General features: G+C 32.0%; 1 protein-coding gene across 1 annotated transcript; it reads left to right on the forward strand.

Moving 5' to 3' along the window:
* Positions 1 to 1196: 1196 nt before the first annotated feature.
* Positions 1197 to 14906, forward strand: nicn1 (nicolin 1). The gene is made up of 7 exons (XM_058759569.1): positions 1197 to 1395; positions 3831 to 3963; positions 4077 to 4247; positions 9029 to 9142; positions 12260 to 12328; positions 14296 to 14400; positions 14475 to 14906. The coding sequence occupies exons 2-7, from the start codon at positions 3838 to 3840 to the stop codon at positions 14514 to 14516; spliced, it is 627 nt and encodes a 208-aa protein (XP_058615552.1). The 5' UTR covers positions 1197 to 1395; positions 3831 to 3837; the 3' UTR covers positions 14517 to 14906.
* Positions 14907 to 16512: the final 1606 nt, after the last annotated feature.

Genomic DNA, 16512 nt, shown 5'->3' on the forward strand with positions numbered 1-16512 from the left:
TACACATACTAACGACAAAAAGTATTTTTATATTAACACTGAAATACAAGAAACACCTTTTTCTTTCTCCACAGGGCCCAGCATATAGAATCAACAATGGTTTTATGAATCTCATGAATAATTATGCATCCTTAATTATCATGCCTTTGACAGAAAGAGCATGTTATGTCATAGACACGTTGGTGAAACAGAAATGTGTTTTATATAAGATATAAAGCCAATCATAGAGGATTCAGCACATACTGTACAAGAAATGCTTGAGTTTGAAACAGAAGAGCGTTATTGCCCTCTGCCGGTGACTGTGGGTAGTGTAAAAAAAAAAAAAAAGAGTTTGCAACATTGTCTAAAAAGAAAGCCGTTTTAGCATATCTTATATAGTTCTGAGAGGTCATTCCTAAGCCTATATTCCATAATTGACGACTTGATTATGCACAAAAATAGGTGACTTACAACATTTATTATATTCTTTCCCATTCATTTTACTTGTAGCTTTTTGATGAACTGCTTCAACTCACTGGATTCAAAAATAATGAATAACTGCGACAGTATTTACACTTGATAAGAGAGGTTTAATGTGCTTATTGTAACATTGGTAATTTTGGCATTAATTGTTTTATTAGCTCAAATTATCGCTTAAATAACCAACATTATTTTTTTTATATGTATATATATATATATATATATATATATATATATATATATATATATGAACTGCTAGTTTTTTATTTACGTTGCTAATGTTTTCTTCTCAAACCAATGAAAATAAACAGCAGGTTCTCATTGTGTTATCTATTTACTACTGTTTTGTTTTGTTTTGTTTATATTGTGTCCTGCGGAGTAAAATACAGACATAAAATAAAAATTATAATTACTAAATAATATTGCACAATATTTACACCCAAAATGGATTTTATTCTCATCAGACTATATAAGCTATTATACACACACACACACACACACACACACACACACACACACACACATACATATATATATATATATATATATATATATATATATTAAAGCATTCTTCTCAAATCAGTAAAAATAAACAATTTTATTTTGATAACTTTATTAGTAGTAGTAGTAGTAGTAGTATTTTGCTACCGATTGTTCTGTAAAGATAGGTTCCTTTGATAAGGCATTGATTGTTTACTATAATGACACTGGCCCTTTAAGGAAGATACGTCACACACACACCTGACCGGAATCGACATGCGGAGCTGCTATAAACACATGAAACCATAAACCATCATAAAGCTGCTTCCGATTCCTGCACAGATGACTGCAATGACTCTGCTGCTCTAAAGCGCCTCAGCACCATTTAAGGGCACGACTCGGCTATTTAATACAAGATAATTTTAGTCCAAAGAGCGAGTCAGACAGCTGAATATAGTAAGTACTTCAGTGATGCATACTGACCGTGTTTGCCTGCATAGACAGCATGTTTAAGCAACACAAACGTGTTATTCTCTTTTTGCCAAACATGTCCTGTTTTTTTTTTTTTTTCTGGCACCTCACCTACAATTAATTGCATGTTTATTTTTATTTTTACTTCCCCCCCCCCCCAAATGCTTTGATCAGATTTGTTTGTCATCCAGGGTTAAAAACAGACATAAACATCTTGTTTAATAATAATAATAATAATAATAATAGAGGTCATACTGTTGTTGTTGTTTGAAAATGTCTTTACATTTACGAACAAAATTTATTAAATTTATCTCAATATTAAAAAAAGTGTTATTGCATAGCTTTCAGCAATAAATTAAATAAATAAATAATAATAACAACAATTCATAAACCCCACAGGAACATGAATGGTAATTAAGTTGTTACCAAATTTGCTTATTATTAGTGTTGTTAATACACACACACACTATATATATATATATATATATATATATATATATATATATATATATATATATATATATATATATATATATATATTAATTTTATATATATATATATATATATATATATATAAATAAATAAAAAATTAAAAAGTAAGACAATAATAATTATGATAATTACAACAGCTCTATTAATACATTTTATTTTATCGTTCACACATAGTGTTTCTAATTTTTAAATTTCATTAATTTAACATTTAATATTGGAGGCATCCATGCCATTTGAACTTTTTTTTTTTTTTTCTTCAAGTAACGCAATAGTTACTTTCCCTGGTAACTGGCTACTTTTATTATAATGATGTAACTCAGTTACTACCTGTGATGAGTAACTAGTAACTGAAACAAATTACTTTTTTAAAGCAACTTGCCCAACACTGGTCACTACTATTGCACTGTAATGCTGCTTCTGCCACCTTATGACAATAGATTTACACTTCGAATCAGGCTGTCTGTCATCAATGACAGTAGCTCATTGGAAAAGGATGGAAAATGCCTTTTGTTGTGTTTGCACTAATAAATGCTGCTGCCTGCCGGCTGCAATCACCAATAAAACATTGTTCCATATTTCTTTTGCATATCGTCATAAATATAATTATCGCAAATATTCTAGAAATATCGTGATATAATTTCGAGGCTATATCACCCACCCCTACTAATAATAAGCAAATTTGGTAACAACTTAATTAGCATTCATGTTCCTGTGTGGTTTTATGAATTGTTGTGTTATTTATTGCTGAACGCTATGCAATAACCAAAAACATTTATATATATATATATATATATATATATATATATAAATAAATAAAAAATTAAAAAGTAAGACAATAATAATTATGATAATTACAACAGCTCTATTAATACATTTTATTTTATCGTTCACACATAGTGTTTCTAATTTTAAATTTCATTAATTTAACATTTAATATTGGAGGCATCCATGTCATTTGAACGTTCTTTTTTTTTTTTTTCTTCGTTACTTTCCTGGTAACTGGCTACTTTTATTATAATGATGTAACTCAGTTACTACCTGTGATGAGTAACTAGTAACTGAAACAAATTACTTTTTAAAGCAACTTGCCCAACACTGGTCACTACTATTGCACTGTAATGCTGCTTCTGCCACCTTATGACAATAGATTTACACTTCGAATCAGGCTGTCTGTCATCAATGACAGTAGCTCATTGGAAAAGGATGGAAAATGCCTTTTGTTGTGTTTGCACTAATAAATGCTGCTGCCTGCGGCTGCAATCACCAATAAAACATTGTTCCATATTTCTTTTGCATATCGTCATAAATATAATTATCGCAAATATTCTAGAAATATCGTGATATAATTTCGAGGCTATATCACCCACCCCTACTAATAATAAGCAAATTTGGTAACAACTTAATTAGCATTCATGTTCCTGTGTGGTTTTATGAATTGTTGTGTTATTTATTGCTGAACGCTATGCAATAACCAAAAACATTTATATATATATATATATATATATATATAAGAGAGAGAGAGATGTTGTAGAAGCTTGTTTGAACTGCTATATTTTTAATTTTATATTTAAAGTATCATTTTCAAATTAAAACTATTTATTATTATTATTATTGTTAGTAGTAGTAGTAAATAGTATTACTGTAGTTGTTTTTATTATTATACAGTTAGTAGTAACAACAAAGATAATTGTAAAACAAATCTAAATATTAAAAATAATAAAACGAGTAGGCCTATTTTCAAAAAAGGTGATTGCAAAAAAAACTAAAATTCTATATTTAAGAAATAATATTAATAGTAAAGCCTGAGGGTATGTGTCTTGATCAGTGACATGGATCAATGTTTTGTGAAGTTTGAACCTACATTCTTTAAGGGCCTCAGTTTGATGATATATTTTTGAGTTCTGATTTTTTTTTTTTTCCTATCACAGGTCAATAATGAGTGCTAAAGCAGTGAGCTGCACAATAAAATCAGCTGTGGCGCTGCAGATTGGAGACGCTGTATCTGATTCATCTCGCCCTGGTGTCTATATAACAGACATCACCCTCGCCGAGCCTGTGAACGTGAGTATCTCTCACATCAGTCCATAAAGGTCACAATTATTGATCGACCGACAAGGGTTTATTAATGCCCGATACACAGCTTATGCTGCTATATCTCCTGTGCTTGTGTCTAGATTCAGGAAATTTCTTTCAAGAACTACTACAGCGCGTATTTGACGGTCCGTTTGCAGCGGAGAGAGGACAGTTCTGCGAAATGGGTCACTTGTTTGAGAAATTACTGCCTCATGAGCAACCCACACGCTGAGGCCGGATCACATGACTATTTCTCCATCCACAGACATCAGGTAGGAATGAGAAACAGGCAGGAAATGAGCAGAATGAGAACATTCTGCAAAATTTCTGCTTTTGTGCCCCATGTAAAAAAAGCCCCTTTGTGGCAGTTTAAACCTTCAACCTTTTAGTTATCGAATTTTAACCAGTACTTTAAATATATTAGTGATGAACTGAAATGATTTTTTTTTACTGAAACACAGAAACTGAAATTTAAAATTTTAATTCAAACTTTTTTTTTTTTTTTTAATTTTTAAAAGATTTTTTAAAAATAATTTAGTAATAATTCAAGTTTAAGAGTTGGACACTGTAAATAATAATAAAATAAAAAAAAACATAATTGGAGTATGTTTTACTAGAAAATACTACTTCAGTTTTTCTACTTAAAAATTTGAAGTTTAATTCAGTGTGTCACTTGCCTTTTCTTTGTAATTGTTAAAAATTTGATTGAGTGATTTATTTTATTTTTTTCTGTGCATATAAAAATAAATTGTACATGAGGCAGTTTTTAAGCTGAAGTGGCTACAATGATTTGACGCGTCACATTAAAGCATGTCAAGTCAACATTTTTTTGTTTGAATTTTGTTATAAAAATGACAAAGCACAAATCTTATTGTGATTACTGAATGACAGGCGTGCTATAAATAACATTTAGTGACGTTGTTTTCTCTTATCAGCTAAAAACTAACTAACTAAAATTATATATATATATATTTTTATTTTTTTTTCCTTTTTAAAAAGTAATTATCTCACAATTCAGATTTTTTTTTTCTTGGAAGTATTGTTTTTTTTTCTCAGAATTATTTGAAAAAAGTTTGAATTGTGAGACAAACTTGAAAAAGCAGAAAAGCAAGATAAAAAAAAAGTTACCTGTTTTATTTATTTATTTATTTTAAATTCTATGGTGGGGGAAAAAAAAAAAAAGTGAGATGTAAACTCGAAATTGCGATTTAAAGTCAGAAATCTGAATTTACATCTCACAATTATGAGAGTTGGGACTTTTGTCCTTCAAATTGTCCTCTAAAAGTTCAATTTGTGACTTTATTTATCAGAATTGCAGAAAAGGCTGAACTGTGAGATATAAACATAGAATTAATAAAGTCGCAATTACCTTTTTTTATTCATAAAAACAGCATAGACTAAAAGATCTTCATCAAAATTAAAGATTGATTAAAAGCGAGAAATCAAATTCAACCAACATGACATGTTTACGAGTTTTAGCTTATGTTGTTTGCTTGAAATTAAAAACGAGCCATCAGAGAAGTGCCAATTAAACAGTTACACCCAAAACCGAAAATTCATTTTCGGCTGAATATTTTCAGCTGCCTAAAATTCCATACATTACGAGTTAAGGTACAGACACATTATCACTATTTTGGCAAAATTGTGCGGGCCAAAAAAGTCCATTGTCTTGAATAATAGCAAAATGCGTACAGACGACAACATTGTCAAAACAATTTCCATTCACACAGATCCACGAAAACTAAAAATGCATGTATTATTCATGCCTGGGCAGTAGATGGCGATGTCACATTGTAAACAAACACCACGTACTTGTAGTTTTCAAAAGTTTGCGTGTTCAGGCCCCCAAAACACCATTGTCCACCATTGTAAATGAACCGTCAAAACACACAAAAAGTTTTATGTTTTTAGTTGGAAATGGTGTCGTGAAATGACTGCCGAGCATCGGTAAGTTTAACCGAACCTTTACAGATTTTGAATTCTTCAAATTGTGCACGTATTACAGTTTACTTGCGCAACAAATACCTAATTACTGCTTTTTTTAAGCACACAAAAGATGCAATCTTTGTAATCTTTTTAAATAATTTCCTCTGAGACAACACCGTCAATTATGTCCACAGGATATCATGAGTTTTTCAATTAAAAACCCCTAACAGTTTTGTCAGCCGTCCCAGCGTAATCGCAGCAGCTCGCAGAACATTTTGTTTGTCATCACGGTGATTTGGCCCATTTGTGGCTCTCCGGGGATCTGATGTCCCGGTCTTTGATCTGTGAGTTGCCTGTAATGACTGCTTTAATGTATTGAGATCAGGCTCCCTCGACGCTTTTTAGCTCCGTTTCAAAGACACTGGGATATTAGACGTGAGTCCTCAACTGAACTCTCAGGTGATTGGACGGTGAGTTCTGCGCTGTATGGGCACCTTCAGTGGCATCGAATGAAATTTGCATTGAAAAACCCACCTGGGACGCAACACAGCTCTCACCCCATCTGCTGTAATCTGTATAAGCCGGTTTTTGATGTCAACGGACACTGCAATGATAAATAAGTCTTTATTAAGAAGATGAGAAATATTGAAAATAAACTCCTTGCAGGTTTTTTTTAATTATTCTCAATTATATGATTAAAAAATCATACTGATTAAAAAAATAAATAAAAATGTATAGCCTGAATGCACTGTAAGTCGCTTTGGATAAAAGCGTCTGCTAAATGCATAAATGTAAATGTATATGGAGGTTTATGGTGAATTTAAAGGATTAGGTCACCCAAAAATTAAATTTTGTCGTCATTTACACCTAAAGTTGATTTTCTCTCTTCATCGTGGAATACAAAAGATGAATTTTGCATATAATGAAAGACAATGGGGCTGTTAAAAAAAAAAAAAAAAAAGATTATTTTGAAAATATTAGATGAAGAATGGAAATATTTAAATTAATATCTAGAAATAATTGGAATTGTTTAATAAATAAAATTAGTTAAAGCTAAATAGAAATATTGTTTTAAACAAAATTCCTAAACTTTAAACTAAAATTATAGTGCAGCTTGAATATGTAAAAATGAAAACTAAATTAAAATATACAAATAAATACTATAGAAGTATCTAAATACTGCAATAACACTGACACACTGATATAAATACATACAGCGCATATATATTATATTAAGTTTGTGTGTATTCATTAATTAGAATAAGATATTAGAGGAAAATAAAACTTAACTGAAATAAAATGTTTAAGTTGCAAAAATTACTTAAAAAATAAATAAATAAAATATAAGTTTAATGCAATTAAATCTTTTTTTTTCAAAATAAGCACATAACAAAATTACTAAAACTTAAATTAAAATATATAAAATGAAAACTAAAACAAAATATTAATAAATGGTGGTATATAAAGAACACTTCAATATTTCAAAATTTGAAGTACAGACATGGCTAAAACTAAAATATTTCATAAATAAAAATCAAGCAAGTGTAATTATAATTTTATATATATATATATATATATATATATATATATATATATATATATATTTAAGAACATACCAAAATTACTGAATATTAAAACAAAAATTATGCAATTGAAAACAAAATTAAAACAAATCTAAATATTAAAAAAGCAGTATACAAATAATACTTCAATAACATTGATATATACACATAAATAATAAAGTGTGTGGGTTTAGAATAACATTAGGGTGAGTAAATGGTGCCAGATTTTCATTTTTGTTTGAACTAGCACAAATGATTTAAAGAGTTACAGTAGATGCTCACAGTCCTATTGTGTGGCATTTGCATGGTTTCTCTGGAGATGGCCTTCAAAATCTCTTCAAATCTCAGAGAAAACAAGCAGATAACTCGGCAGTCTTGGCAGGCGCTGTGACTCCTCTGCATCAGTAACTTCCCAGTGTGAAAAAGTGACACATTTTTGTTGCGTCACTGTTTTTGACATATTCATGTTTGCTCTTCTTTGAGGTCCTGTTGGTTGGTGAAGGTCATGGCAGCCTCACCCTAAACATTTTCAGTCTACTTGGAAAAATTGTCTGGTTGCTACTTTCTTTCTCTTAAATTGAATTTATTTAGCTATATCATCCATTTTTTTTTTTAAAGAAATGAATACTTTTGTATAGCAAAGATCAATTAAATTGAACAAAAGTCACAGTAAATACATTTATAATGTTACAAAAAATATTTTTTTTAAATGCATGCTGTTTTTTTTACATTTCTATTCATCAAAGAATCCTGAAACTTAATGTATCACAAAAATATTCGGCAGCACAACTATTTTCAACATTTATAATAATCAGAAATGTCTCTTGAGTAGCAAATCAGCATATTAGTATGATTTCTGAAGGATAATGTGACACTGAAGACTGGAGTAATGATGTAAATTAAATTACATTTTAAAATCTATTCAAATAGAAAAGATATTTTAAATTGTAAAAATATTTCAGAATATTACAGTTTTTTTACTATATTTTTAATCAAATAAATGCAGCTTTGGTGAGACTACTTTTAAAAAGGGGCTTCATTAAGAAACTTTTGAACGATAGAGTATAATAACTATTTATGTCTAATATATTTGTGCTCATATTGTAATACAGTAAGCATAATCATTAGAGATGAAAGAACACAGTGTGTGCCTCCAGAAGATCTTTCCAGAGAAACAATCTGACACGAACAAGCTCCAAGCGGTAAATGTACAGAAACAATCCCTCAAGTATCAGGCTGTCAGCTGAAGTAGAAGGAAACTTTGTTGTTTAGCTCACACGCTTCACAAACATCAACCCCAACACAAACGTCAAGTGTTTGGAGCAGTTCTGTTTTGCAGATCACTACAAGAAACTTGTGAAATCAGTCTCTCTTTTGTCAGGGTTTCATTCTGTCTAGTTAATTAAGGCTTGGAAACACACGTCCTTAGTGTCTGTTAAATTCTGACGTTCGTTCTTAATTTAACCTCTTTTGTTTCTTTGATAGCTGCATGAAAGGCCCCAAATTCTCCCAAATTTGTGACATTTGTTGCTGAGGTCTTTTCTTCTCTGTATTTGGGGTTTCAGATGTTGACGGAGCCTGATAACGTGACGACAGTGAGACTCATCTTGCGACAGCCCTCCTCCGAATGGCTCAATTTCAGCATTGAGGAAATTAGCATTTACCCGTGTGCAAAAGAGGTTTGCATGTACAATATATTGTCGTTTGTGTCAACGTATTGTGTAAAAGGAACTGCAAAATTATGCCTGCAATATAGATAGATAGAATAGCGTTTATGAGTTTGATCAGTGTTTCCATTGCAAGGTGTTCCTGACTGGTTTTGTTTTTAGCTTGTTTTTGTTTGCTTTTTTATTTATTTTATTCATTTATATATTTAATGAGGGAGAATGCATATTATTAATGCATACAATCAATGCAAAATGTGAGACATTTAGCCGGGGTGGCTCATTTTCATCTGTAGTCTCAAACCAAACATTTTCTGTTTGTTTGGAGTTTTTTTGTTTTGTTTTGATATTATTTTTGTCTTTCCAGGGGTAAGAGAGACTCTCTTTTATGTTTGTGTGTTTACACGTGTGTTTTATTTATTGGTTCATTTATTTATTGTTTTTCTGAGTTTCTGCAGAGTTTTTTTTTTTTTCTTTTGTTTTGTTCATTTGTTTGGATGTTATTTTTGTCTCTCCTGGGGCCTGTTCCATAAAACAAGTTTACCAAATAAACCAGGCTTATTTCAGTAATTCTGACTTATTTTCACTTGATTTGGTTTCTGAAAGCAAAATTACCGTAGCTCAAGCTCAGTCACTGTGGCAACTTATGCTGGCAAACTAACCTGGTCAGGAGCAGGCTAACTGTCCGGCTAAGCTGAGCTCCTCTAACACTGACCAATAGGAATGCACATACAATTAGTTGACTTTATTATTAGGCCAAAAATAAAAGTAGCCTATACAGAAAATACACCTTAAAAAATCAAATAAATAAAAAATAGGCTACATCCAACTGTATTTAATGTATTGTGCCCAAAATAGGCTAATGACATTTTAACATAGTTGCTACTTGCGCATTTAGTTGATCAGCAGTTTCTAGCCTTGCAGCCTTTCTCTCTGAATTTATGACTGCTGTACCTTTTATGGTTATTAGAAAATTAAAACATCGCAATCTAAAATGGCTCTTTAAAGCATTAAAAACACTAAATCTAAAAAGTTAAAATCACTGAATTAAAATAAATAATAGAAATCGGACTACATTTTAACTTATAAGAGGAACACACATTTAACTCATTTGAGCTAGTATGGCTGTATTAGCCATCTTACATTTGATTTACAGTTACTGCTATCATAAACATACACTTATAAGTAGGATAAAAATTCTATGCGTCACATTTAATGTCCAACAACAAATATTTTAGCAGAATGTATATTGTATTCGGAATTCTTGCGCTATTATTCTATTCTGCTCCGTCTGTGTAGCGCGCATGCGTGCAGCAGCGCTCGTTCGCTCGCTAAGCCTCGCCCACTCCTGACAGCAAAATTGATATATTTGCATGACTTTCTAACATTTACAGATGAAAAATATACCTGTGACGTGTCAGTTATACACTGAGGAATACATAACGTCTCAAATGCATTAAACAACACAAATATTCGCTGTTTGCCATGGTGGATCGATTTGATCCATGATCGACATTAAGGGCTGCTTAAGAATTAGCGTGCACATCAAATTATCCTGACTCATTGAACCTGGGGCCTGTACCATGATGGTAGATGAACAAATTTAGAGTTACAGGATTAGTTTTGAGTTGACAAAACCAAACCTCTCCAATCCGGCTTTGTTGGTACCATGATGCTGATCATCAACTTTCTTTGTTAACTCAGGCTTTGATCCTGAGTTTGTGGAGCATGTGCACATGAATGTGTGACATCAGTGGCTAACAGCCAATCACAAGCCTTGGTTAAAAGTTAAAGATTTTGCTAAAGGTTAAAAGATTGTAAATGCATTTAAATGAATCATTTTTCAATGAAAAAGTACTTGTTCATGAAAGAGGACAAATAAAATAAATTATCTTGCTTTATCAGTGCAGTCACAAGTGAAACTTAAGTTAGTTTATATTGTTGGAAATATACAGCGATAGAGACTCGAACATGTAAGGTCACAGTCATTTTTAAAGCATTATCTATTGATTCTACAACTTATTTATATTATATACAATCTTTATCTATTAACATTCATTTAAAATAAATTATTTATAATAACTGTTAAACTAAAATAGCTTGTGTGTAATGGATTAATAATAATATAAATCATATAATTAAATAAATAATATAAAATAACTTTTTTTCTCTTTTTTTTTTTTTTTGGACTAGTGACCTTTAATTTGGAGCAAGATAAACTGGGAGAGTGACTTTTTTTTGTGTCAGACATGTCAGTTAGCTCACATCTGATATGTGTCCAATTTCAGTTTGAGATCTCTAACTCAGAACATAACCTGCCCCGGAGCAGGTTAGCTGTGGAGTGTAAGTTACTATGGCAATGAACGCAGCTAAAAGCCAAGCTACTTTCATGGTACCTAAAACCCAGAGTTGGCGCAAGCTAAACTGAAATTTACCTGGCTAGCCAGCTAATCCAGCTTCATGGTACAGGCCCCTGGATCGAATTAGTGAGATTGCGTGAACTTAAATAGTCGTTTATGAAACCGCTTTAGTCACGATTGATTTGTTAGGTTATTTCAAGTCAGGTTTTGGACTTTAATCCCCGCTTTTCTTAGCGTCTTTTATGGAACAGGCCCCAGGACTCTGAGATTAATAATTTTGCTTTGTTTTTGTTTGTTTGTTTTATTGTTGTTTTGCTTTTCTGTTCATTTTATTATTATTATTATTATTTAATTTTGTTCTGCATTGTGTTTGCTTGAGGTTTGTTTTATTTGAAGACTTATCAAAACAGAATTAATCAGTGAGTGATCTTTTCTTTTCTTTTACTTTGTTTTGCATTTTGTTTGTTTGTTTTTTGTATTTTTTGTTTAGTTTGAATCTGTATTTTACCAAAACCTACAGAGTTGATCAGTGGATGTTAGTTTTGTCTGCCCAACACTCAAAGAAGATTGTTTTTCTTTTTTTTTCTTTGATTCTCTGTGTTTGAAGTTACTTTAATGCACTTTTTTGTTCTGCAATTTGTTTGCCAATTCTTTCTTTCTTTATGTATTTACTTATTTTATTTCTAGCATTTTGTTAGATTGGTTTTTATTTGGCATTTTGTTTTAATCGGTATTTGACTAAAACCTTGATGTGTTGTGTGTGTCTGTCCAGGACTTGGAGCGAGACGTTCCTGCCTGGTTATCCACTCTCACACCTGTAGAGGAACCTCTTGATTTGAATGTGAGTATTTTGTGTCTTACTGTGTAATTTTGTTGTATAATGTGCAACAGTTGTCATCTAATGAATATTGAAAAACTTGTTTAACAGCATATACAATGCTCCCTTGAAAGACTGTTAATGCCATTTCATTTAGCAACACACAAGCGTCTCTGTAGTTTCTATGTATTTATGCAGCTGTGAGGTGTTAATTAACGCCGTGGCTTCGGAGCAGTCTGAAAAGATAATTAGGGAAATGTATGAAACTCACAGGTTGTCGTTTTATCAATCACTCAGCATTGTGGCCATGTCCCAGTTCTCATTTTTCTGTCATTTGCATTAGAAATGTAAGACGCTTGTTTGATGGTTTGAAAGTGTCTCTTTAGATTTACTGATGAATACTCAACTTAATGTTTATTTAAACCGTTTCACCACCTGAAAAGCAGAGAAAGTAATTGCAATTCATTATTTGTTGTTTACCTGCAGTATTTCTTTGGGGGAAAAGACATGTTCAGTAGTAACTTTATAAGGCACTTATGAACTTGGAATTTTAGGAACTGTGTAAATGTGTGAACTTCTTAAATGTTGTTGTTGTTGTTATTATTATATTGTATTATCAGGGTTTCTGCAGGTTTTATGAAGGTTAGTTTAAGACTTTTTAAGACCAAGTAAAGAAAATGTAAGGAATAAATTGAATTATACGGCAATATGGTCTCTAAATCTATATGTGTTGTATTGGCAACAGTTTCCAAGTTTGGAAATACAACTTCTAACAGATCTCAGATCTCCATTACTTTTTCATTCAGCTTTTGGTTTGAATAGCTCTGCACCACTAGAATATGGAAATGACCATTGTTGGGGTAATGCATTACAAGTAACAAGTTATGTAATCGGATTACTTTTTTCCAAGTAACTATAAAGCATTACTTTTAAATTTACAATGAAATATTGTAATGCATTCATTTTAAAAGCAAGTTTCCCCAACACTAGAAATAACATTTACTGAATCTTGATTGCACTGCAAAAAATACAAATAAAATATCCTCTGTTGTTTTCTTGTTTTCTGGTACAAATGTCTAAATATTCTTAAATGAAGATACATGTTGATCAAAATTAATTTGAGTTAATTACTAATACAAGATATGGGCCAATGGGCTCAAAAGAAATCAACTTTATTCAAAGGGAAATAAAGTTGTATTACCCTATTACAGACATTTGTTCTTGTTTTAAACATAACATAAAAATAAATGTAAATTATGTTTAGTTTTTTTTAAAAACAAGACTTCAAATACGTATTTGAAGTCTTAAGTTATTGTATTATTTAAGAATGTTTAGATATGTGTATTGGAAAACAAATCAAAGATACTGAGGAAGATTTTTTTGCAATGCATGCAACATTTAATGACTTTATGAATTTAACACTTTCAGTTCTGATTTAAGACCTTTTGAGGCCTTAATTTGTCGAAGCATAAATTAAGACTTTTTAAGAACTGCAGAAACCCTGATATATGGCCACCCAGCTTTGTTGATATAGACATTAAAAACCCTTATTATCATCTACCAACAGTAACAAAATCATTTAGACTAATATTCAGAAACATTATATTCAAAAAAAAAAAAAAGTTTTAGAAAATGGGTTGAACATAATACATGTGCTTTAGAAGAAATATTTAAAGAATATTGATTCTTGCAATAATAATTATTCCCCTCTCTATGACAGTACTTTACTGCCACTTGCTGGTCATAATTGGATCTGCAACTTCACAAATACAAAGATTCTTCCCATTTTATTTTTTTTGTTTTGTTTAATTTTTGGTTTTATTTTACACACACTCTGCTGGCTGGTGTTCAATGTAAGCCAAATGCTAAAGGTTAAAAAACGATGTCAGGGTGAGCAAATGATGATGATTTCTGAGTGCGCTATACCTTTAATAAACACAGCAATGCTGCAGTTAATGTTTGTGTGTGTGTTTTGTGTGTTGGTTTGCCAGGGACTTCCTGATCCAGAGACGGTTTCCTCCAGCATTCAGCAGATGTGGGCACTCACTGAGATAATGCAGGCGAGCCAAACCGCAGCTTCCATTGGACGTTTCGACGTGAGTCGCACTTCTGTCAACCTATATCATTATCCTTCTTTTGTACTGAATTAACATGTTTATTCCATTTGCAGGTGGAAGGCTCTTATGACGTCAAATTGCTATCGTACACATGACGGGAAAGCTGAAAATTGAACCATATTTCAAGATCTCTGACTGTTTATTCAGTTTATAATTTAATTTAGTGACTTAATATTTAATATTGGAATTACTGTTCATATACAGTGTGTTTTATTTATATTTTATTCCATATAATGTTTATTATAAGGTTCTAGAATATTTTAACCTACTTTACATTAAATGTCTATCTATAATGGTATAATATGCTTTTTTTGAACCTTTCAGCACAGTATTAATACGCACAAACAATTTAAAATTCATTGGTCAAAAGTTATGGAGAGCCTGTATCTTATCAGGTGATATGTAAATTAGTAAGATTGCTTTATGCATTTGTGTTCTCACATGCAATAAAATAATCGTCCATGCGTGCAAATGTTTCTTATTCATCTTAAGGCCTGTTGACACCAAGAACGATAACGATATAGTTCTAAAATTCGTTCTCAATATTAAAGAATAGCAGAGTCCACACTATAGCAATAACGATAAAGGCAAAGAGAAACGATATCGTTGGAATCACAATTTTTTTCCAGGGCTGCGTTCAGCACCGACAAAACGGTGCAAATCGTTTATTAAACGGAAACGGTGGTGCGTTGAACACCCTGTTCTGATGAGGCAAGAGTTGCAAATATGGCAGCCGAGGGGCCCATTCTTTGTGTTCTTTTTGAAGAATTTTCATAGCCTGATGAAATCGGTATAAATACGTGTTTAATACTGCAAAATACGCTCGACAAACATGTCTTCTAATATCTTCAGTTGTTGCATATACCCAGCTGCAGCGGACACATTTGTAAACGACTTTACTTGGACCCATTGTGCGAGCTTTCTCTTTAATACCGCGTAGTTTATATACAAGTTGCTGCTGATTGGGCTGACATTTTTGACAAACCCACCAAACAAGAGAAAACGTATCTCAAACCCTGTTGCACACCGTTTCCAGGAAACATGTCGTTCAACCCGGAAACCGTAGCAAAACGTTGTGCAACAGTGTGAGCTTGAACGTGCCCCAGCTGATGAACCATACAAACATTGACATCCAATCAGAATACATCCTGCTATAAGGAGCTAGTGAATTTAAAGCGGCAGACGCATGTGTGCTTGCTTACAGACAATATCGTTCGCCGGTGTGGATGCTAATATCGTTATCTTTATAGTTATCGTCCTTGGTGTGAACGGGCATTTTGACTCTGCCGTTTGTAAATAATACTAATTAATCTTAGTATTTAATTACATTGATGTATTGTGTAGCCTTCATTCTAAAGATTTATTGTCATATTTTCAGCACGCTATTAGATAAATAGACTATTCTAGTCTGGAAAAATGATCTACCACGTAACGGCAAGCTAAATATTAAGATAATCTTCATGCAGACTTTACTATCTTTTGACGTCTATTTTCAAATGTTAATGAAATGCATCTCAGTTTGTGTTAATTAAAACTCAGCGGACATGTTCATGGTTGCCAGGCAGTAATCAAGAGCTGCGCTGCTTCCTAATGCTAATCATTGGAAATCAATGGTCGGCGTCCAAGAGGAGCCTCCATCTGTCTCTGCTGGCATCTCGCGTACATCAGAGAGACCATCGTCTATGCAACATTAGTCTGCAAATGGAGCTCCTCGACTCCATCCCCACAATGTAGAACAAAAATATCTTCCTTGTGCAGAAAACCGATGGCTAATATTCGTAAGTTAGCTATCTTAAGTGAACCAACGTCGTTATGTGTCACTTTGAGTCATTTTATTATGTGAGCCATAAACGTTAAACTAGCCTACGTTTAGACGTAATGTTTTAAAAGGGCACCAAATTATATATGAATTCAATGTGTCATCATTATTCTAACATTTTCATTCAACTTAAGTTAGGCTACTTACCAAGATTTGCACGGTTCATTTGCTTGTGTCTCCAATAGATGGCAGCAGATAAACACGTAAAGAACTGACGTAAAACCGCCTACACTGACATATTGATAAATCAGCAGAAATTGTTGCCTGCTAGT

This window comes from Onychostoma macrolepis, chromosome 22 (assembly GCF_012432095.1).
Source record: "Onychostoma macrolepis isolate SWU-2019 chromosome 22, ASM1243209v1, whole genome shotgun sequence".
In the NCBI taxonomy this organism is placed as follows: Eukaryota; Metazoa; Chordata; class Actinopteri; order Cypriniformes; family Cyprinidae; genus Onychostoma; species Onychostoma macrolepis.